The 21,733-nt window shown below is 39.6% G+C and overlaps 1 protein-coding gene across 10 annotated transcripts in view; it reads left to right on the forward strand.

Moving 5' to 3' along the window:
- Positions 1–3,055: 3,055 nt before the first annotated feature.
- The window catches only part of GARIN2 (golgi associated RAB2 interactor family member 2), a 35,636-nt gene continuing 16,958 nt past the window's right edge, over positions 3,056–21,733 (forward strand). For 3 of the 10 annotated variants that reach the window (XR_008299475.1, XM_053224587.1, XM_053224586.1), the window contains exons 1-5: positions 3,058–3,746; positions 13,489–13,576; positions 16,765–16,927; positions 19,235–19,434; positions 20,359–20,893. Coding sequence is in view for 3 of the 10 variants with exons in the window: in XM_053224587.1 (XP_053080562.1) it covers positions 16,769–16,927; positions 19,235–19,434; positions 20,359–20,893 (894 nt within the window). In the remaining 7 variants the exon portion in view is untranslated. Of the gene's footprint in view, positions 3,747–13,240; positions 13,405–13,488; positions 13,577–16,760; positions 16,928–19,234; positions 19,435–20,358; positions 20,894–21,733 lie in introns of all 10 variants that reach the window. The other 7 variants (XR_008299471.1, XM_053224585.1, XR_008299473.1 and 4 more) reach the window with 6 other exon arrangements.

Consider the following 21,733-nt stretch of genomic DNA (forward strand, 5'->3'; position numbering starts at 1 on the left):
GTGGATTCTTCGGATGGCTTTCATTTTTTAAATTATTTGCTAATGAGAAAACTTTGTGGATCTGACCCACAACCAATTCCTGATCTTCATGAAACTCTATATAATAAGGTAAGTCTTTATCATTCCCAAATATAGAAAGTGGACATTTGTGTAAGTACAGAATTCAAATCAAATAAACTATGTATCTTGTTATACCAATGATGATGGATCTGAATTAAATAATGCATTGCATTCTAACATGCTTATAACAAGCATTAAGCTGGACTCTAACACAGAACTACATTGTTACAATGTTCATCAATAACTTGGCCTAGAGACAAAAGGCTAAAGAGTTGCTTGATTTTGGCCATTTTGTATGGTCAGTTACCAATATTTCTCCTGTAGTACTTTTGCAATAACTCAATAATTTATTTAACAAGGCTTTATTAAGTCCCTGCAGTGTTCCAGCCTCCATGCTTGGCACTGAGGATACAGTGATGAGTGAGACAAAGACTCTGACATCCAAGTAGAGGAGATAGATTTTGAGAAAGAAAAAAAAAATTATTTGAAATACAGATTATGAAAAGTCTATGAAGAAAATCCAATATGTTAGAGATTAACTGGGTAGAGGCCTAAATCATATTTGGTGGCTGTGTCAGGGTGCAGCCATTAATAAAAAAGGGAGAAATCACACTATGAAACTTTAATGTAGGAGTAAGTTAAATAGGTGTTAGAGACCTGGAAAAGCACAAAGGAAACATTAAGATGTCAGAGGAATAACTACAGGAAGCAACTATCACAACTGGGTCTGGGTGGCAGGAGGAAGAGTTTAGAGTAATCAGAATCTAGAAGCTCAGAAGTCAGAGCCTTTGGAGCTAGGACTCAACCTTTTAAGGAGTGGGCACTGCCTAGCTGCTTATTCTGAGTTGGGGGGAAAAAATGGAGGCTAGAACCGGTTGCTGTTGCCAGGGCAACACTGACAGAAACAAGCAGGGAACAGGAAGGACCACCAGTTCCTTCTTCCTTCCCTCTGCTTTCCAAGCTCCCTGCAGTCTAATGCAACCTCTTACTGAACCTAACAGGAAGCCAGCTGGCAAAAAACTGCAGAGTTCCAGCCCCAGCACCACAGTGCAGAATGCAATGGTAGATTTGGAGCTGAGAGACGATCACTGGTCAAGTGATGGAGAAGCGTTCTCTAAACTAAAGTGACTTTTGAGCTCAGATCTAAAGAATGAAAATAAGCCCCACATGTTAATAAGTAAGAGAATAGCATTTCAGAGGAAAGGGCTTAAAGAATACAACTTCAGAAAGGAGTCAGAGTATGATGAGGGATGGGAGTGTGGTCTGAGATATAATTCGAGGGAACTGAGGCCAGGATGGAGCCAGATCATGCCCACAAATATGCAGGCTGTTGGGTGTAATACTAAATACACACACACCTTATAATGCAAATCTGCTAAGAGCATTGGGAAGCCGCTAAAGGTTCATGTGGGAAAAAAAAAAAGTCTATTATTTGCTAAATACCCATTGAATACAAGGCACCATACTTGACAAGGATTCTTGCAAACAAGGAACTCATTCTCTACCTTCTAGCCTGTTCCTCTGTCTGCATTTTGATTTCTGGTCTACCCAGTTTCCCAACCAGAAACCTCTGAGTCATTCCTTCTTCTCACTCCCCACATCCAATTCGTCACCACATTCTGTCAACTCTACCAATAGTTATGAAGTAACCCTCTCTTTTCTATTCTCACTGCTACTACCTCGGTCTTTCCTCTGCCCCAAGAACTGCCCTCCCCATATCCAGCCTTCACACTGCTGCTAGAGTGATCAATCCAGAACACAAATATCCTCAGGCTAAGACTCTTCGTTTGAAAACTACTTCAGCAGATGAGGTCCAAGAACCCAGTTAGGGCATTCAGAGCCTTCCGGAACCTAGCCCCTGCCTCCTCCAATTTCACTTTTCCCTCCTCCAACTTTATGTAACACCAGACAATTTGCAGTTACCCCTTCAAACCATGTCATTTTATGCCTCAGTGCCTTTGCACAGGATGGCTACTCTTTCAAGGCTTAGTTTGGGCATTAACTCCTCCAGGAACCCTTCCCTTAAATCTCCAAACTAGACTAAGTGCCCCTCACCTATGCTCCTACTTATCACTGAATCTCATTGGAATAGTCTGCTTATAAGGCCCCTCCCCCAGTTGATGGTAAGTTCCTTGAGGGCAAAGATGTTCCTCTTTGTAACCCCAGCATGCATGGTGCCCTGTAAGTGGTAGGTACTCATTACTGAACAAACCAACAGAATTGACCTTATATAGCACTCAGCAGGGGGCCAGAGCCAGAACCTGACAGGAAAATTTCATATCCCAAGCTTAGAACATGCAACAGAGAAGAGCCCATAAAGGTATGAGTTAGTGAACACATCTCATGAAGGGACAAGGACAGAAGCTAATTGGTCATGGACCTCACTTTGACAAAGCACCTCAAATGCTGACCTGTGGCATCATCTCCAAATGAAGTTACACATATGGTTTTATATTCTATGCATGTTTTAAAAACATTAATATTTTAAAGATAAATGTTTAAAATATTCCATGATTATTTCCCTCTTTTGCTATTCTTCACTTTTTAATATACCAATAGCCAAAAAAAAAAAAAAAAAAAAAATGGAAGTGAGATAATACCAAAGACTTTCATCAGGATTAACATTGACCTGGAAAAAGAGGAGATCATATTTATTGAAAAATGTTTCCTGACCCTGAGGCAGAAAGAACAGGAACATGGCAAGTGGTGATCATGCAATAACTGGGCTGAATGAAGAAATAGGTGACTAGAAATCTAGTCCATAGTACTCATATGACTACAGGAAGAGTTTTCCAACCGGAAGAGGACATTCAGGATAGAAGACAGGAAAAGGAGTATCCAAAGCAAAGGTAACAGGAAGCCCTTTGAGTCTGTGTGTGGAGAGACTGCCCTTGTCTGCAGACTGAACCAGTTACATGTGGAGAGCTATCACCAGAACTGATACCTTTTTTTTTTTTCAATTGGGAACTCTTTTTTTTTTTTTTAATGTTTCTTTATTTTGAGATAGAGACAGCACGGTGGGGGAGGGGCAGAGAGAGAGGGAGGGAGCGAATCCCAAGCAGGCTCCACATATGTGCAGAGCCCGATATGTCTAGAATACACCAGACGCTGGAAGCATGAAGACACCTCTGCCCTCTAAGAATGCTACAGTCTTTTGAAGCTTTTCTTTACAGAAGCTCAAAGTGATTTAACTATGTTGAAGTTTCAGAAAATTGGGATGTAAGGAAATTGATGAATTATCAATTGAATGGTAAACAGTATAAAGTGTCTTCAACTTTCTCAGCATGGTATCTTTTCCATGGTGATTCTACTGCTAAGTTGACTTTTTTCTCCAAAGAAGCCTCTGTAAACTTCACAGACAACCAGAAGTACCGCTCCCCAGCTGCCAGTGGGAATGCTGGCAACACTTGATCTCAGCAGCTGACGTTCAGGGCTGCTCCTTCCCAGGGCTCTTCTCTTACTTCAGAGACTATGTCAACACATTGTGATGCAGGAGCAATAGAACAATGCCCAGAGCAGCCTGGCCTCCTCTGCTTCTTTTACTAAGTGGTTAGTTGCCTACCTGGTAGACATAAACACCTTCTGACAAAGAAATGTGAAAAGAGTTGGAAACCTGCTGTTTGGAGACTATTCTCCTACTAGACATCCAAGAGATCTCCAGAGATCTATTTCAGCCTCACATCTATGTAAGTACAATTTCAGTGCGAACCTGAGGAAGAAGGAAATGGATAGTACTTGAATGAATTCAAGTACTTCAAGGAAAATGTCTGTTTTCTTTCCATCTTCCTCTTTTCCTTCTAGTTTCATGTCTTATACTGCAACCAGAACAGCAGGAAAGCTCAGAGACTTAACTCTAGCTACTGGATTTTTCTTAAAAATAGTTTCATTGAGAATTTGCATTAACATGAAAGCAAGTTTTCTAATTGTCTTTAAATTTTGGTTTTCTGGGCCGCCTGGGTAGCTCAGTCTATTAAGTGTCCCACTCTTGGTTTCAGCTCAGGTCATGATCTCACGGCTTCGTGAGTTCAAGCCCTGCGTGGGTCTCTGTGCTGACAGTACGGAGCCTGCTTGGGATTCTCTCTCTGCCCCTCCCCCACTTGCTCCGTCTCTCTCAAAATAAATAAATAAACTTTGAAAATAATTAATTAATTAATTTTGGTTTTCCAAACCATTACCCCAATTTTCTTTCATTGAGTGAGAATTCAATGAACTTTTGGAAAGAGGGTCACTTTTCATTATTCAAATGGGAGAGAAGATCCAGAATACAGGGCTTTCCTGTTCAAAGCTGAACGATTAGCTGGGGGCCCCATGGGGAGAATTCGGTCCACAACAGTCCAACCTTCTCAAAGGTGTGACCAGAACTGCAACATAGAATTGTGATGCAGCAATCCTAAAAATATGTTTACTAGTGTGTTAAGAATGTTTAAAAAAAAAGCTGTCTGAGGAGATGCTATGCTTCAAAGTGCTATGAAGAACCAACCTGAAAGCACAAGTACCACAGAGAACAAGTAATGGGTAAACACTGCCATTTAAGAGCTTTTATGTAATTACAGATGAGAAATAACGCACACAGAAGAAAAGGCAAGAGAATCTAGGTGGTCAGTATAAGGGCGTTCACTATAGAATTCTTTTTGTTTTGTTTTGTTTATTCTTGAGAGAGCCAGAGAGAGAGCATGAGCTGGGGAAGTGCAGAGAGGAGGGAGACAGAGGATCCGAGGCAGGCTCTGCACTGACAGCAGCGAGCCCGACTCAGGGCTTGAACTAAAGAACCATGAGATCATGACCTGAGCCGAAGTTGGGACACTCAACTGACTGTGCCACCCAGGCGCCTCTCACTATAGAATTCTTAAAACTTTGCTATAGGTTGGAAAATTTTTTATAATAGACTACCAGTGGGAAAAGATCAAATGGGAATGGTAAATAGAAAACAATTATAGACACCCTTCCAAATTAAGTGATCAGAAAAGGCCCTGAAAACATTTCCATGTTGGCTCCCAGACTCCTGCTCCCTCCCTTTCCCAATTTCCATTAAAGTCAAACTGTCACCAGTCCACAAAATTCACAGTGACTACATTCATTCCTGGGAAAATCAAGACATTCCACCACCGCCCACAGGTGAATATACTTCATATCCACACTATTCTTAGCCCTAATAGGGCCTTGGTCATCTTGAAACATTACCCAGAGGGGCGCCTGGGTGGCGCAGTCGGTTAAGCGTCCGACTTCAGCCAGGTCACGATCTCGCGGTCCGTGAGTTCGAGCCCCGCGTCAGGCTCTAGGCTGATGGCTCAGAGCCTGGAGCCTGTTTCCGATTCTGTGTCTCCCTCTCTCTCTGCCCCTCCCCCATTCGTGCTCATGCTCTCTCTCTGTCCCAAAAATAAATAAAAAACGTTGAAAAAAAAATTAAAAAAAAAAAGAAACATTACCCAGAGAAGGAAGTCTGGTGATGTCATGGGAAGTCTGGAGCAAAGCTGAAGAAGTTCCATCCCTGAAATATATACAGCTCATTGCCTCTCTGTGTTTCATGTCCCCATTAAACTGCTGGCATTGGTTTCTGATTTGTAATCCAATTTAATATGGAATCTCTCTACCTTTTCTTTTTACTAAAAGTAGCCAACAATGCTTTTTCAAATGACAGTCATATTGTAATTCTCCAGAAAAATGCAACCTTTTGTAACTATCTCCTGAATTAATCTTCATCTGGTTAAAGCCAAAAGAGAGAAAAGAGGATGGGGGGGGGGGGGAGCACTAATTAAAAGAAATAACAAAGAATGTAAAGAATCTGCTTGTGACAGGATAAGTTAGGGTCCATCTCAAATACAATTAGATTCCTTCACGCTCTGTAACACAGTTAAAACCCTTATACACGCTCTCCCCGTACAATACTTGCTTAATTAGATGTAGAAAACATTTATTGAGCCTAGGAAAAGGCATAAATTATCACAAAAACATAAACTGTGATTGTGAAAATGAATACACAATCCTTGTAGAACAAGTTATAACAAAAGATTCTGTGTATATGTGAAATGAAGCCAGGTTCCCCTGATGCCCTATAGCAAGTCTGCTTTGTTTCTCTGCTCTATTTCACACATTCATTCAAAACGTATTTATTGTAATTCTATAACATATACATTCACTGGCCCTTTGATGTGATCAACCTTTTTTAATACTAAAATTTACTTTTTATTTATGATTTTTATACTGCAGACCTTTATTGTACATGTAATGTTAATAAAGCAAGATAGTATGAACTTCCATAAAGAATTTGCATAAATAAGCCTTGCTTTATTTTTAAAATATTTATGTAGAATCTACAAATGGTGTACTCATTAATATGAGTAACACTGTTGCAAATTTCACTTGCAACATCTCTCTGCTCAGATTTCTCATCATAATGATTGTGGTCATATCATTCTCTAAACTGCAGTGGTCACAGGGCAATGCAAGAGAAGCATAAATGCATAGGAATTTATGCTTCGTTATCTACATTTATCCTTATTAAAAATGTATCCATGGAGGGGCACCTGGGTGGCTCAGTCGGTTAAGCATCCGCCTTCAACTCAGGTCATGATCTCACAGTTTGTGAGTTTGAGCCCTGCGTCAAGCTCTGTGCTGACAGCTCAGAGCCTGGAGCCTGCTTTGGATTCTCTGTCTCCCTCTCTGCCCCTCCCCCACTTGTGCTCTGTCTCTCTCTCAAAAACAAATAAATGTAAAACTTTCTGAGGGGAAAAAAATGTATCCATGGAAATGATGGAAATGTTCTAAAGTGAGATTATGGTGATGGCTGTACAATTCTGTAAATACACTAAAAATCATTGAAATAAGTGAAGTTGATACTATGTAAATTATATCTCAATATCTCAATAAAGCTATATTAGAAACTGATCCATAAGTAAAATTATTAAGAGAACAAAAATATCTGGAAAAGTCCAGCCCACACAAATTAGAATTATTTTGAATCATCGTAATTAATAACAATATCTCAGTAAGGGTTGCTAATTGGATAAGAGGGCTGGGGGCTATGAGCTATCAGGCTGTTCTGGTCTTCCCACAGGAAAGCACAGCAGAGCACAGGGAACTTATCAGAGTGAGGGCCATGAATTATCTACTGCTTTTTAAGAGAAACTCATTTCTCAAGCATCAGCTTAGCCACTGGGCACAATTAATTTTGGTACATCTTACAGAAGATTGTGATGTTCCAAATAGGTCCACACCATGATTGGTAACTCCTGCTTTTAAAATATTTAATGTTATAGGAAAATATTAATATGTATTATATGTAACACACAATGTATATATCTAACATACAACATTGTGTATTTTACATATTATATAAATATATATTTATAAAACTAAAAAGATATATATACCAAAACTTTAGTACTATCTCCAGATATTGAGAGTAAACCTACTAAATAGGGTCTTCTTTAAATTTTTTGAATGTCTATTTATTTTTAAGAGAGAGACAGAGTGTGAACAGGGCAGAGAAAGAGGGAGACACAAAATCCAAAGCAGGCTCCAGGCTCTGAGCTGTCAGCACAGTGCCCGACGCAGGGCTTGAACTCGCGATCATGAGATCATGACCTGAGCTGAAGTCGGACGCTTAACCGACAGAGTCACCTAAGCGCCCCTAAATAGTTAATTTAACAGTTGATGATTATGCTTTGGGATCTTTGACAAAATGTGTGGTGGTGTGTGTGTTTAGCCAAAATTGGTTTCATAAAACAATTCATATGTATCAAGAACAGTGCAGTCTCAGCTCATTACCAGGATAATGGGAGAGGTGTGGGAAGGGTTTGTGGTGGACAGATTGGTAATCTCGAATGACAGTTACAACAAAACCAGTTAAAATTCATACATTTATTTTTACTATCTATACACATGATCCAAAAGTGTCAAAACAATTCTGGAACAAATGTTTAGAAACGAACACCACACAGGTGAAGATAAAAGATTCTGTTCCATTTTCAGCTCCTTAGCTGATCTCCTCTTTGTTCCAGAGTTCAAAAGGGATGAGAAGGGCAAGGCCCAGTGTGGCTGCAAATTCACTGCAAATTTCTTCTCTGTGGCCCTAATTTCACAATTACACTTGCACCCTCAGGAAATTGTCCACTGACTGCTCTCTGGAGGGACTGTTCTTGCATCAAAGGGATCCTGGGGACCACATAAATGACTGCTGGAAGGGACATTCCCTAGTCCTAGTGACCACAGAGAATCCACAGATTATCATGAATTTGCTAACAGTAGACATTGCAGGTTGTCACTTTTCTTAGAGTGATTTTTTTTTAATGTGCACTTTGTCACTCACTTCTGGATGAGCAGAAGTTGACTACTGCATTTCATCAGATCTAAGATCCATCAATTATTATATCCATTATGTTATGGACCACTGAGAAAGAAAAAAAATGCTGCTAATTACACAATTAAATGCTTTCTCATTACTTAGAAGTTTTCCACACAATGTCTGTCATACTCTATTCTGTCATCCTCTGTGCATTTCTTGAAAGAGTGCTCCACTCCAGTCTCTGGGAACTTCTTCCTAAACTCTGACAGGTCTTCTGCAAGTTTTATACTGAACTTTCTTGACCACATCAGAAGGTATCAACAAAATGTTTTCAGATTATCATTAGAAACACATTTTATTTTTATCCAAGTATAAATTAATATAGTGTTATATTTCAGGTGTACAATATAATGATTCAACAATTCTATACATTTCTCAGTGCTCATCAAGATAAGTGTATTCTTGGGATGCCTGGGTGGCTCAGTCAGTTAAGCACCTGACTTGATTTCAACTCAGGTCATGAGCTCACAGTTTGTGAAATCGAGCCCCGTGTCAGGCTCTGTGCTGACAGTTCAGAGCCTGCTCAGGATTCTCTCTCTCTGCCTCTCTTTCTGCACCTACCCCACGCACACTCTCTCTCTGTGTCATAAATAAATAAACTTAAAAAAAAAAAAAAAGAGGGGCAACTGAGTGGCTCAGTTGGTTGAGTGTCCAACTTCAGCTCAGGTCATGATCTCACGGTTGGTGAGTTCGAGCCCCGCGTCAGGCTCTACGCTGACAGCTCAGAGCCTGGAGCCTGTTTCAGATTCTGTGTCCCCCTCTCTTTCTGCTCCTCCCCTGCTCGCATGCTGTCTCTCTCTCTCAAAAATAAAGATTTTTTTTAATAAAAAAAAAAAAAGATAAGTGTATTCTTTATCCCCATCACCTATTTCATCCATCCCCCTATTCACCTCACTCTGGCAACCACCAGGTCTCCATATTTAAGAATCTGCTTTTTTGTTTTCTTTGTCTGTTTTGCTTCTTAAATTATTCCACATATAAGCATATGGTATTTGTCTTTCTCTAGTGACTTATTTCATTTAGCATTATACCCTCTAGGTCCATCCATGTTGTTGCAAAGGGCAAGATCTCATTCTTTTTTATGGCTGAGTAATATTCTATCGTATATATACATATACATCTTTATTCATTCATCTATCATTGGGCACTTGGGTTGCTTCCACAACTTGACTTTTGTAAATAATGCTGCAATAAACATAAAGGTGCATATGCCTTTTTGAATTACTGTTTTTGTTTTCTTTGGGTAAAAATACTCATTAGTGGAATCAAATGGTAATTCTATTTTTAATTTTTTGACGAATCTCCATACTGTTTTTCACAGTGCCTGTACCAATTTGCATTCACACCAACAGTGCATGTGGGTTCCTTTTTCTCCATATCCTCACCAACACTTGTTATTTCTTGTCTTTTTTATTTTAGCCATTTTGACACATGTACACTTATATCTCCTTATAGTTTTAATTTATATTTCTCTGATGATTACTGATGTTGAGCATCTTTTCACGTGTTTGTTGGCCATCTGAATGTCTTTGGAAAAACGTTTATTCAAGTCCTTTGCCCATTTTTTAATTGGGTTTTTTGTGTGTGAGTGCGTTGAGGTGTATAAATTCTTTAAATATTTTAGGTATTAACATCTTATTGGATATATGATTTGCAAATAAATTCTTCCATTCAGCAGGTTGCCTTGTTTTGTTGATTTGGGGCGGGGAGGGAGGGGGTTGGTTTGGGTTTGTGTTTGTTTTTATTTTTGTTTTTGTTTGTTTGTTTTTTGCTTTGTGTTTTGGTGTAGTCCTGATAGTTTAACTTTGCTTTTGTTTCCCTTGCCAGAGGAGACATATCTGGAAAAATATTTCTACAGCTGATGTCAAAGAAATTACTTCCTATTTTTTAAAGTAATTTTATAGTTTCAGGTTCACATTTAGGTTTTTAATCTATTTTGAGTTTATTTTTGTACATGGCATAAAGATGTAGTCCAGATTCATTCTTTTACATGTAGTATCCAGTTTTCCTCATACCATTTGTTAAAGAGACTATCTTTTTCCCACTGTATATTGTAGATTAATTGACCATAAAAGTGTGGGTTTATTTCTGGACTCTCAGTTCTGTTTCATTGATCTATGTGTCTATTTTTGTGCCAGTACCATACTATTTCAATTACTACTAGCTTTGCAGTGTATCTTGAAATCCGGGATGTATTGCCTCCAGCTTTGTTCCTTTTCAACGTTGTCTTGGCTATTTGGGGTCTTTTGTGCTTCCACACAAATTTTAGGATTATTCCAGTTCTGTGAAAAATATTGGTGTCTTGATAGGGATTGCATTAAATATGTAGATTGCTTTGGACATTGTGGACATTTTATCAATATTCATTCTTCCAATCCATGAGCGGGGAATGCCTTTCCATTTGATTGTGTCATCTTCAGTTTCTTTCATCCATTTTATACTTTTCAGAGAACAAATCTTTCACCTCTTGGGTTAAGTTTACCTCAGTATTTTATTCTTTTTGGTGCAATTATAAATGGGATTGTTCTCTTAAATTCTTTCTGTTACTTCATTATTAGTGTATAGAAATGCAACAGACTTCTGTCTGTACCCTTCAACTTTACTGAATTCATTTATCAGGTCTGGTAGTTTTTGGAGTTTGGGAGTAGTTTTTGGAGTCTTTAGAGTTTTGTATTTATAGTCTCATGTCATCTGCAAGTAGTGAAAATTTTACTTCTTCCTTACCAATGTGGATGCTTTTTATTTCTTTTTCTTGTCTGATTGCTGTGGGAAGGACTTTCAGTATTATGTTGAATAAAAGTGGTAACAGTGGACATCCTTGTCTTGTTCCTGATCTTAAAGGAAAAGCTCTCAGTTTTTCACCATTAATTATGAAATTAACTGGGGTTCTTCATATATCGCCTTCATTATGCTGAGGTATGTTCCTTCTAAACGTACTTTGTTGAGGGTTTTTATCATGAATGGATGTTGTACTTTGTCAAATGCTATTTCTGCATCTTTTGAAATGATCATATGGTTTTTATCCTTTCTCTTACTGATGTGATGTATCACACTGATTGATTTGTGAATATTGAACAACACTTACATCCTGGGAATAAATACCATTTGATCATGGTGAATAATTTTAATGTGTTGTTGGATTTGGTTTACTAATATTTTGTTAAGGATTTTTGTATCTATGTTCATCTGAGGTATTGGCCTGTAGCTTTATTCTTTTTTGTAGTATCTGTGGTTGGTTTTCAGGGTGATGCTGGCCTCATAAAATGAATTTGAAAGTTTTCCTTCCTTTTCTATTTTTTGGGTAAGCTTGAGAAGAATACATTTTAACTCTCCTTTAAATGTTTGGTGGAATTTGCCTGTGAAGACATTTGGCCCTGAACTTTGTTGGGACTTTTTTGATTACTGATTCAATTTCATTGCTAGTAATTGGTCTATTCCTCTATTGCTTTAGGATTCAGTTAGGGAAGATGATACGTTTCTAGGAACTTAACTTTTTCTTCTAGATTTTCCAATTTGTTGGCATACAATTTTTCATAATATTCTGTTATAATATTTTGTATTTCTGTGCTGTTAGTTATTCTTTCTCCTCCATCTCTGATTTTATTTGAGTCTTCTCTCTTTTTTTTTTTCTTGATGAGTCTGACTAAATTTTTATCAACTTTGTTGACCTTTCCCAAGAACCAGCTTCTGGCTTCATTGTTCTATTGATTTTTTAGTCTCTATTTCATTTATTTCTGCTCTAATACTTATTATTTCCTTCCTTCTATTGGCTTTGGCTTTGTTTGTTGTTCTTTTTCTAGCTGTAAATGTAGGGTTAGGTTGTTTATTTGAGATTTTTCTTGCTTCTTGAAGTAGACCTATACAATCTTCCCTCTTAGATCAGTTTTTGCAAAATTTCAAAGATTTTGGACTATTGTGTTTTCATTTTCATTTGTCCCAAAGTATCTTTTGATTTAGAAACACATTTTAAATGACAATTAAATGCAACCCATGTAGTACAATAAATGTACATAATTTAACATGAATAACCATAATTAAATTTGCACATGTGTAGCCAAATAACAACCACCATGCAATTCTCCCCCACCACCACCAGCTGAGTGATCACAAGGAACATTCCATTTCAGAGTTAAACTGAGGAAAAATGTTTCTTAGAATGAATGAAACTTGGGAAATATGGAACTATAAGTGAGCAAGAGGGAACCCAGGGCAGCAAATGCTGAGTAAATTATACTTTTTGACAGAGGGGCAGGTGTCAGTAGACCAATATAAGCTCTCAGGTGCTCACTATGTGACAGCCATGGTGTTCAGTGTTTCCTATACATCACTCTATTGAGTTAAGTAGTTTTATCATCATTTTATAGATGAGAAATTTGAGCTCAGAGATGTTAAGTAACATGCCCAAGGCCACAAAAGTAGGCGACAGAGCCCGAGTATGAACGTGGATGTGTCTGACTCCAGAATCCTTTACAGTCCCAGTTATACCAATTTCCACACTGGCCTATGGCATTGAGTTCTGTAGTTATTATGGTTGTGGTTTACCTTGTCCAGGTATTCCTAAAGGGGTTATTTAAATCAGAATTTTACAGAGAGAAAAAAGTATTGTCTGTAGTGACTGCAAGCACAATATGGAGAACGATACACAAGTGACAAAATAGTGAGCTGGAAAGTTAGTAATATAGGCTACTCTGGCTTTTTATGGGAAGAAAATAACTCAGGTTTCTTATGACCCTCCATTGTACAATAGTTATTTGAGTCTATATTACTTCCTTTGTCACATTATCAAATATCTTACTTGCTTTAAGAGCCCAGGATTTTACCATTTGGCAATTTCAGGTCAACCATGAGCTATGAACTTGTGACTGTCTGGTTCCACTCACCAAAAGACCATGATTAGAATCATTGACAACAGCTCAGCTCAGATATAAACAGCAGCCCTCTGAGCACTTCACCCACCTTGCTTCGTTAGGAAAACTCTTTTTAAGGCATGGACCTCTCAGGTATGAAAGAAAAGTAAGGATTTGTACTGAAATTTTCCTCCTTTGTATGCACTTTATTTTCTATTTTTGTTTCCTTCACAAAAGACTTCACCATGAAAAGGAGGAAGCCCAGACTGAAATGAGTTAAAACCTTCATCTTGGAGAGAGGATTGTGGCTTGGCCCTGAGTTAAGGTGAGATATGTTGATGCATACTAATGAGACCATATTAAGCTCTACATCGTCACACGCTCTCCTTCCCTTTCTCTCTCCATTCTGTCTCCTTTCCTCTCCTTTCCAAGCTGTCTTTGCCTCTTTTCCTCTTCTGGAAACTCAGTGGACCAAGAATGCTACTTTTCTAGATCTCAAGAGGGAGACACATGAACTCAAGAGGGAGAACATGAAGAGAGAGTTTGAGCTGAGAAAGATAAGTGTAAGAAATCACAGCTGTTCTTGAAAATGGAGGGTGAACAACTGCTGTGATTTTGCTTGTCACCCTGACCCAAAGGGTTGCTGACCTTTGTCTTCTTTCCTCCATTATACCTTGCTTTCATCCAAAAATGCTCTTTTGTAATGATTTCTTGTCATTTTCCAGAAGATCCCCCATATATTTAGGCCCCAAAGAATCCAGTTGATGTTTTGATCACTTGCTGTATCCTCTGTCTCTGTTAAGGCAGTTTCACTGTCTTTCAACAAAGTGATGATGGTATAAATGCCTTGTGCTGTTGGGTAAGTCATGAAGGAGACGAAAACGTAGAAGACAATGAGACTTTAGGTGCTTTTTTCCTACCATCCAATCACTATAAGGATTCTTCCACTGTTGTTGCAAAGGTCTTTTCTAAGAAACCGTGGCTAAATAAAGCCTTTTTGCACTCTAACCCTCAGAACCTGTCCATCTTCTCTAGATCTTCTTTTACACCCCCATCCTCTTCTCTATACCTTTTACTTCCTCTTTCCTTGTAGTATTATTTCCATTAATATCTTTAAAACATCACAAATATACAGAAATATTGCAAGTACACTACAAAGGTCTTTTTTTTCCTGAATCTTTTAAGAGTAATTTGCCAACTTGATGCCCTATTACCTCCAAATACTTTAGTTTGTGTTTCTTACCAGCAAGGGTATTCTCCTCCAGAGCCAAAATTTAACCATCAAAATCAGAACATGAATGTTGCATATTACCATCATCTAATCCTGAGACCCCATTCAAATTTTACCAGTTGTCCCAATAATAGGCTGCTTAGCCAGTTCAGAATCACGATTGCATTTAGTTATCATGTTTCTTTAGTCTCCTTCAGTCTGAAAAAGTTTCTTAGTCTTTTCTTTGACTTTGACTTGCATTGATATTTTTTAAGATCACAGGCCAATTATTTTGTCAAATATCCCTCTAACTGGCTCTGTCTGATATTTCCTAATGGTTGGATTTGGGTCATGCATCTTTGGGAGGAATATCACAAGGGAATGCTCTGTGCCCTCATTGCATCCTATAAGATGATGCACCATTTTGATTTGTCCCGTTACTGATGTTGTTCATTCACCACTCCACTCTGATGGTGTCTGCACGGCTTCTTCAATGTAAAGTTACTTTTTCCTCCTTGAAAATTAGTAAGTATTTTGAGCTATGTAAATTTCTGTTCCTCACCAAACTTTTAATTTATTCATTTATTTATATCAGTATAGATTCTCAAGTTTTCCTATTTTATTTGACCAGTTCCCCTGTATATAACCAATTACCCTCCTCCTCTACCATCCTCTCTCCTGCTCAGACACCCTCCTCACCCTGCTAGGCTCTGATTTGTTACACTGTACTCCCCTTATCCTGACAACAGAGGTGTTCTTGCCTTCTTTGGGTTCTGAGCCAAGGCTCCCCACTCCCCCAAGTACAGATTCCTGCCTCTCTTTGTCCCAGCTAATGGATTGAAGACAAAATTGTTCAGGAATAAAAGGGAACAGGAAGAAGGATGTCTTCTGTATTCTTTGGTGCTCCCTCTTTTTCTTCTTTTCCATCTGTCCTGACCTATCCTGACCCCTCTCACCCTTGCCAACTCTTGCCAAGTCCTTGCTTTCCAAGCACTCAAGGCAAAATTGAACCATGGACAGTGGCATAAGCTCCACCAGTCAGACTATGAGGGTTTGAATCCTGGTATGGGGACTTAGTTCCCATCCTCTCTGTTTTAGATGGTGGTGGTGGTGGTGGTTTTATCTCTTTCCCATTTTTATCCCCTTAATGCTCTTTCTTTCTTTCTCATTCTTTTTCCATTTTGGCTTCACTCTAGACTGTTTTACTTCTTTGCTTTTCCAGACTCTTTTTACTTTCCCCATGTTCATGTACAGATGTGTTGAAGGGAGGCATTGAGTTGCCACCAGCAGAAGATCTGATGGGGAATTCCCATGCCCACACTCATATGCTTAATGGGATGTCATGTAGCAGTGGTGTCTGCATCCCATGGCCCTGGCTGGGACAGCAGCAAGACACGTTCACTACTTACCCCTTCACCTGAGCAAAAGGGAAAAAAAGAGTCTTTGAGGAAGGACTGAGGTGGAACTATACACCTGAGGCAGAACATATAAACAGCTTGCTGGTTAAGGAAACTTCCTCTAACTGGCAGGGAACTTGTGAAAAGGGAAGGGTGATCTTTTGAAAATATGAACAGAATTACATTCTGAGACCATGTTCCCTTCCTGGAATTCTGTCATTTCTGGTAGATAAGAGGCAAAATCCAATGATGTATAGCCATTTTTCTTTGTTGAAGCAGTTTCTGGGGAGAGAGCCAGAACGAGAGACCAGAGGAGATAGACAACAGTCATTGGTTAGAAATCCTCATCCAAGAGCTAAGGATCAGTCAAGGGTGTATGGTCAGGAAAAGACGTTCTCAGTGTAGTGTAGTTTTGATACAGTTCTCACAAAAAAGGATTTGAGAACTCTTCATGATGGCAGGAGCAGTGGTACTATTAATTAGGAAGACAGAACATAATGGTTTGGGGGATGTGGTGTGTGTGTTTCAAGGCCTCCTAGAGAGGTTCTTTCCCTTTCCTAACTGCCCAAATAAATAAGTGTTGCCAGCCCCATTCCCCAGGCATTTTCTGTTACATGGATCTTTTCTAGAGTCTTGAGAGCTCTAATCATCCAGTATCCTTTTTTTTTTTTTTTTTTTTTTTAAGTTGCTTATTCTTCCTATAGAGTGTAAGCTGCATGGGGACAGGGATCTTCTCAATCATGTTCAGATGTATCACCAATGCCCAAAGCAGTGACTGGCATATCATAGATGTTGATAAAATTTGTTGAATTAATAAGTAAGTGAGGCAACTTCATCATATTAAATTTTCTCTGTATCTGTTCATTGTATTCCCATCCCCTCGACTCTCTGATGTTTGTGAGTAAGCACCATGAAGAAGAACAATAGGAACTCTACCACAAGGATCAATAAGCAAGATGCCATCTCCGTCCCACCCTTCCAAGATGCAGGAGATCTTCAAAATATGTTGGATGGAGGAGAGTATGCCCCTTTTGTATCTCCTCCCATATTAGAGAGCAATTTTCTCCAGGTAAATCATATTTGAGCCCTGAATTAAGTTCCAGTAACTTCAGTAATTAATTTTCTCAAAGAAACTGAAAAGATTGGGAGGAGAATTATTTTAAATGTGATAAAGGACTGCATGAGACAGTTAAAGGGAATAGTTTTGGAACTTTAACCAACCTAAAATAATTATAATGTTAAAGGAAAATTCACCTCAATTTTTCCCAGCAAACTCTCACCCGGGAATTCTGTTCTAACTCTACCATAATTGTCATTCTATCATGTCTTCCCAAAATGACATGAAGGAATTACAATGAATTCAAACATCCCACCACAGGAAAGCATTCAGATGGCTCCTTTCTTAGATTTAGAAGACATTTTAAAGAATAGAATGTATGACATGACTGAGTATTAAAATGAATTTTGGTTGGGATGAGCACTGGGTATTGTATGTAAGCGATGAACCACGGGAATCTACACCCAAAACCAAGAGCTCACTTCCTCCTGCACCCTTTTCCAATAACCTTTTGCAAGCTCTAATGAACACTGGGAGAGGTAGTTAGCACCCTGTAGACCAGACACACCCCATATCATAACTGGGTAAGTTATTCCCTTCGACGTACACAACCTCTCAAGGTTAGTATGTCTTTGGCAGCAAGTTGCCACAGGTTATGCCTCAAGTTTAAACAAAAAAGAACAATGATCTCAAAGTAAAAGAGCACAGCTCCCTTGCATGGAGTCATCGAGGACCCTGGTCCTCTCCTTTTGCTCTATTACCCTCAGGTTGGCTCCCCTCAGGACATTACATGCAAACAGGATGGTGACAGCTGCCAGAAACAGATGAAATGCTCTCATCCTAGCAACTTTCTGTGAGGGCTGAGAAACTGTTCCCAGAGCCACCAGGAGGCCCCCGTTGTGTCTCACTGGCCAGGAGGGGGTCACATGCCCCTGCTGAAAGCAAGCATTGGCAAGGGGATGAAATCACCATGACCAGTTTAGGTTTATCAGTATTTAACCCCAGAGCTGGAGCACCATCCCTGAGGGGCAAATACTGGATGAATTCTGAATGCTGTTAATCAGGCATGGCTTTGGGTAGGTCCATAGTGTGGGCTACAACCTTTTTCTGAGTATATCTGTTTTTAAGTGATTGTTTTTTTGTTTGTTTGTTTTTGTTTTTTTTGAGAATGTACAGCTGAGAAACCAAGTGTTGCCCCTCTTTGGCTTCCTTCATATCCCTGTCTAGCCACTTTTCAGTCTTCTCATCTTCCAACTGGCAGAGATTTTTACTGGACAAGATTCTTTGATTTGGGGATTTTTGCACATGCTATTCCTCTGCCTGGAAAGTTCTCCTGTCCAGCCAGTTTATCTCATATTGTTCAGGTCTCAGCGAGAGGTTTCTTCCTCTGGGAGATTTCTCTGTCCCTATGTCCAGGGTGTGCTGGAGCAGCTAAGTGTTCTGGAAGTTTGCAGGTCTACTGTTTAACACAGCCATTATTAAAAATTAGATTGTATAAACTTATATACTCAAACCTCATCATTCCTATTATTTTACTACATTTTACTATTATTTATGCTCTTGAGGTTATGGATATAAAAATTTGGCAAAGGTCAGTGAAGACTTGTGTGAGAATCAATTGACTATATTGAATTTAAAATGAAGAAAATTGTAAATATCATTGTTTGTAAATTGTGCTACTCATCTTTTATAGCAGTAAAATATGTAATTATCATGTGCATATCTTCCAAGAGACAGTTGTTACACATTTACGAGCACATCACTGCCTACATCTCCTCTTAAATCAAGTCTCCTGTTATATGCTTCACAGCACAGCACCCTGACCTTGTACTTGGGAATACTTCTTGCAATAATGATTAGTGACATGTTTGCTTAATGTTCATCTTCCCTGACAGAACCCCCATGGCCCAGGGACTGTGTCCGTCCATTCACTGTGATATTTCTTTTATTTTGAAAAAATGTTTTAATGTTTATTCATTTTTGAGAGACAGAGAGACAGAACATGAGCAGGGAAGGGGCAGAGAGAGAGGGAAACACAGAGTCTGAAGCAGGTTCCAAGCTCTGAGCTGTCAGCAGAGCCTGATGTGGGGCTCGAACTCATGAACCACAAGATCATGACCTGAGCTGAAGTTGGACGCTCAACCAACTGAGCTACCTAGGCATCCCACACTGTGATATTTCTAAGAATTCACATCAACAAGTGATTGAACAAATGCATCATGGTTCATTTCTCCATTATTTTCTGCACTGCTCAGGTAAGCCAGGTTGTTGGGGCCATATACTTTATCACAAAACTTCTCTTCCTGTTCTCTACCTTAGGTTAATAGGAGAGGTGAGTCCATTTACCTTCACAACCGAGCCAACTGGGTGACTGTAGGCATCTGCTCTTCCAGTAGCACCCACAAGACCCCCAATGTGATGCTTCTGGCACATCTGACACCTGAAGCCCAGAAAAATACAGAACCCCTATTTCAAAGGCTCCTGACATCTCCTTCTCCAGAGAACCTGGTGCTCACCAGGTGAGTTACAAAGGGAAGAGGTTAAGGATCTCTCAGAAAACATGCTTTACCCCTGAGAAACTGAAAATAGAAACACCAATGATATTTGCTCCAAGGGAGCATCTCACTTGCACTGTGTGACAAATGATAGAGTCGTGTCCTCAAAGTCTGGGAAAATAGCTTATGACAAGCTGGCAGTCAAACAGGTAGTTAATTTTTAAAAACTAAACCTAAGTAACAGGAACTGAAGATTCATAATAAACTGCCTCTCTAGGGCATGTCCTTCTTTCCCCAGCATCTCAGCCTCCATCAGAATTAGCTCTGGTCTTGGGGCACCTGTGTGGCTCAGTCTGTTGAGCGTCCAACTTCGGCTCAGGTCATGAGCTTGCAGATCGTGACTTCCAGGTCCTCATCGGCCTTGCTGCTGTCAGTGCAGAACTTTGGATCCTCTGTCCCACTCTCTCTGCCCCTCCCCAACTTGCACTCTCCCAAAAATAAATAATTAAAAAAAAAAAAAAAGGATTAGCTCTAGTCTTGTCTCAAGCCACTAACTTGCTGTATGACCTAGAGCAATCACTGAACTTCTCTCTCAGCTTTCCAGGATTAACTAAGTAGGACAACTTCTCAAGATAAATAGTTGATACTCTGATTTTTTAAGCTCATCAGAGTCTTAGGAGTATGCTTTGAGCGAGATGGCCCTCAGGAGCCTGGTTACATGTACTAAAAATCAAAGTTTTGAGCCTCAAAAGCTAAGGACCAGACCTGGGAACATGGTGGCCACAAGAAGGTACTGTTCAACCTTGTGCCTGCCCCAACCCAGGCCCATCTGGGAGCCAAGCCTGTTTCCCTGAACCTCACTGTCACAACTGCTATGCAACATAAAAGGAAAGGCCTTTTGACAGGTTTCCAATCAGGCCTCCAGATGACATTTGTGTTTGTTTGCAGGTTTCTTCCTCTACAGTTTGTGACTCTTTCTGTGCACGATGCTGAGACTATGCGCCTCAAAGTAAAGCTGGTCAGTGGTCGAGCCTACTACCTGCAGCTCTGTGCCCCTGCATGTAAACAGGACACCCTATTTTGTCAATGGGTGGAACTCATCTCCCTCTTGAATCAGGAGAAAGCCAAAGCTTCCAAACTGTCAGAAGTCTCAAGCCTCTCGGAAATCACCAATAGCACAGATATCACAGGTTCAGTGGACATCATGGATATTGCAGCATTTGCAGCCATACAGACCCTGCACATGTACACATGTTCAGACCCTGTACATGCCATAGAAAGCATTGATTTCTCAGAATTCACAGATGTCACCGATGTCACAGACATCACAGATGTTCCAGAAAATGAGGTCACAGAGGCCCCAGATATAAAAATTGTCACAGAAGTCACAGAAGTCACGGATGTCTGTGATGTCCCAAACAACTCGGAGGTTACAGTGGTGTTTGAAAACGATGACATACTAAGGGCCAAGCAAGAGGAAAAGGTATGTGACATGGAAGACTCATTCTTAATAATCAAGAACAGGAGTGATAACCAAGATCGCCCTTCTTGGTTAGCTCCTTGACATTGATTATCAAAATGCTGTGAAATGTGCTCTGAGTAATTTTAATGAGATAGTATCCCTGAGCCCCAGTATAAAGGAGTTGTAAGACATATCCTGAAAGAGGCGTGACCATGCTTACCATCAGATTTAACCCAGTATCAGAAAGCTGTGGTGGGATGGAAAGAACTTTGGGACCAGGGTCAGAAGACTTGGGTTGGAAACTTACCCTGCTGCGTATCAGTTTGACCAATCCACTGAAGCTGTGTGAGCCTCAGTTTCCTCATCTCCAAAGCGAGGATACTGATATGTAAGGGCTATTTTAAAGTTTAAATGTATATAAAAGTACACACTACATTGAAGGATGGGGTGAAATTTCAGTGGGTAAAAGTGAGGGTGGAAATAGAAAAATAAAATACCAAAAGAAGTGAGTTGCTTTAGAAAAAGCCAGAAAGTGAAAAACCACAGAGCCATATCCAAGAACAGTTAGTTCAGTTTGGCTGGAGCATAATATATACAGAAAATATTGGGATATAGGATTCGAAAGTTGTCTGCAAACCTTGAATGCCAAATTAAGAAGCGTGGACTTTGCTCTTTGGGCAAACTTTAACTGTAAAAAACCTCTGTGTGAGGGAGTGAAGGAGCTGTGTTTTTAGAAAGGTTAACCTGACGGTAACATGGAATGTAGATAAAGAGAGAAGTTTGAGGACTACTGAGGAAAATCTCCATGGGGCCCACAAGAGAAAAGTCATAAAGGGCAAGGATAAATATTTTACAGAAGAA

Source organism: Acinonyx jubatus, chromosome B3, assembly GCF_027475565.1.
Source record: "Acinonyx jubatus isolate Ajub_Pintada_27869175 chromosome B3, VMU_Ajub_asm_v1.0, whole genome shotgun sequence".
NCBI lineage: Eukaryota > Metazoa > Chordata > Mammalia > Carnivora > Felidae > Acinonyx > Acinonyx jubatus.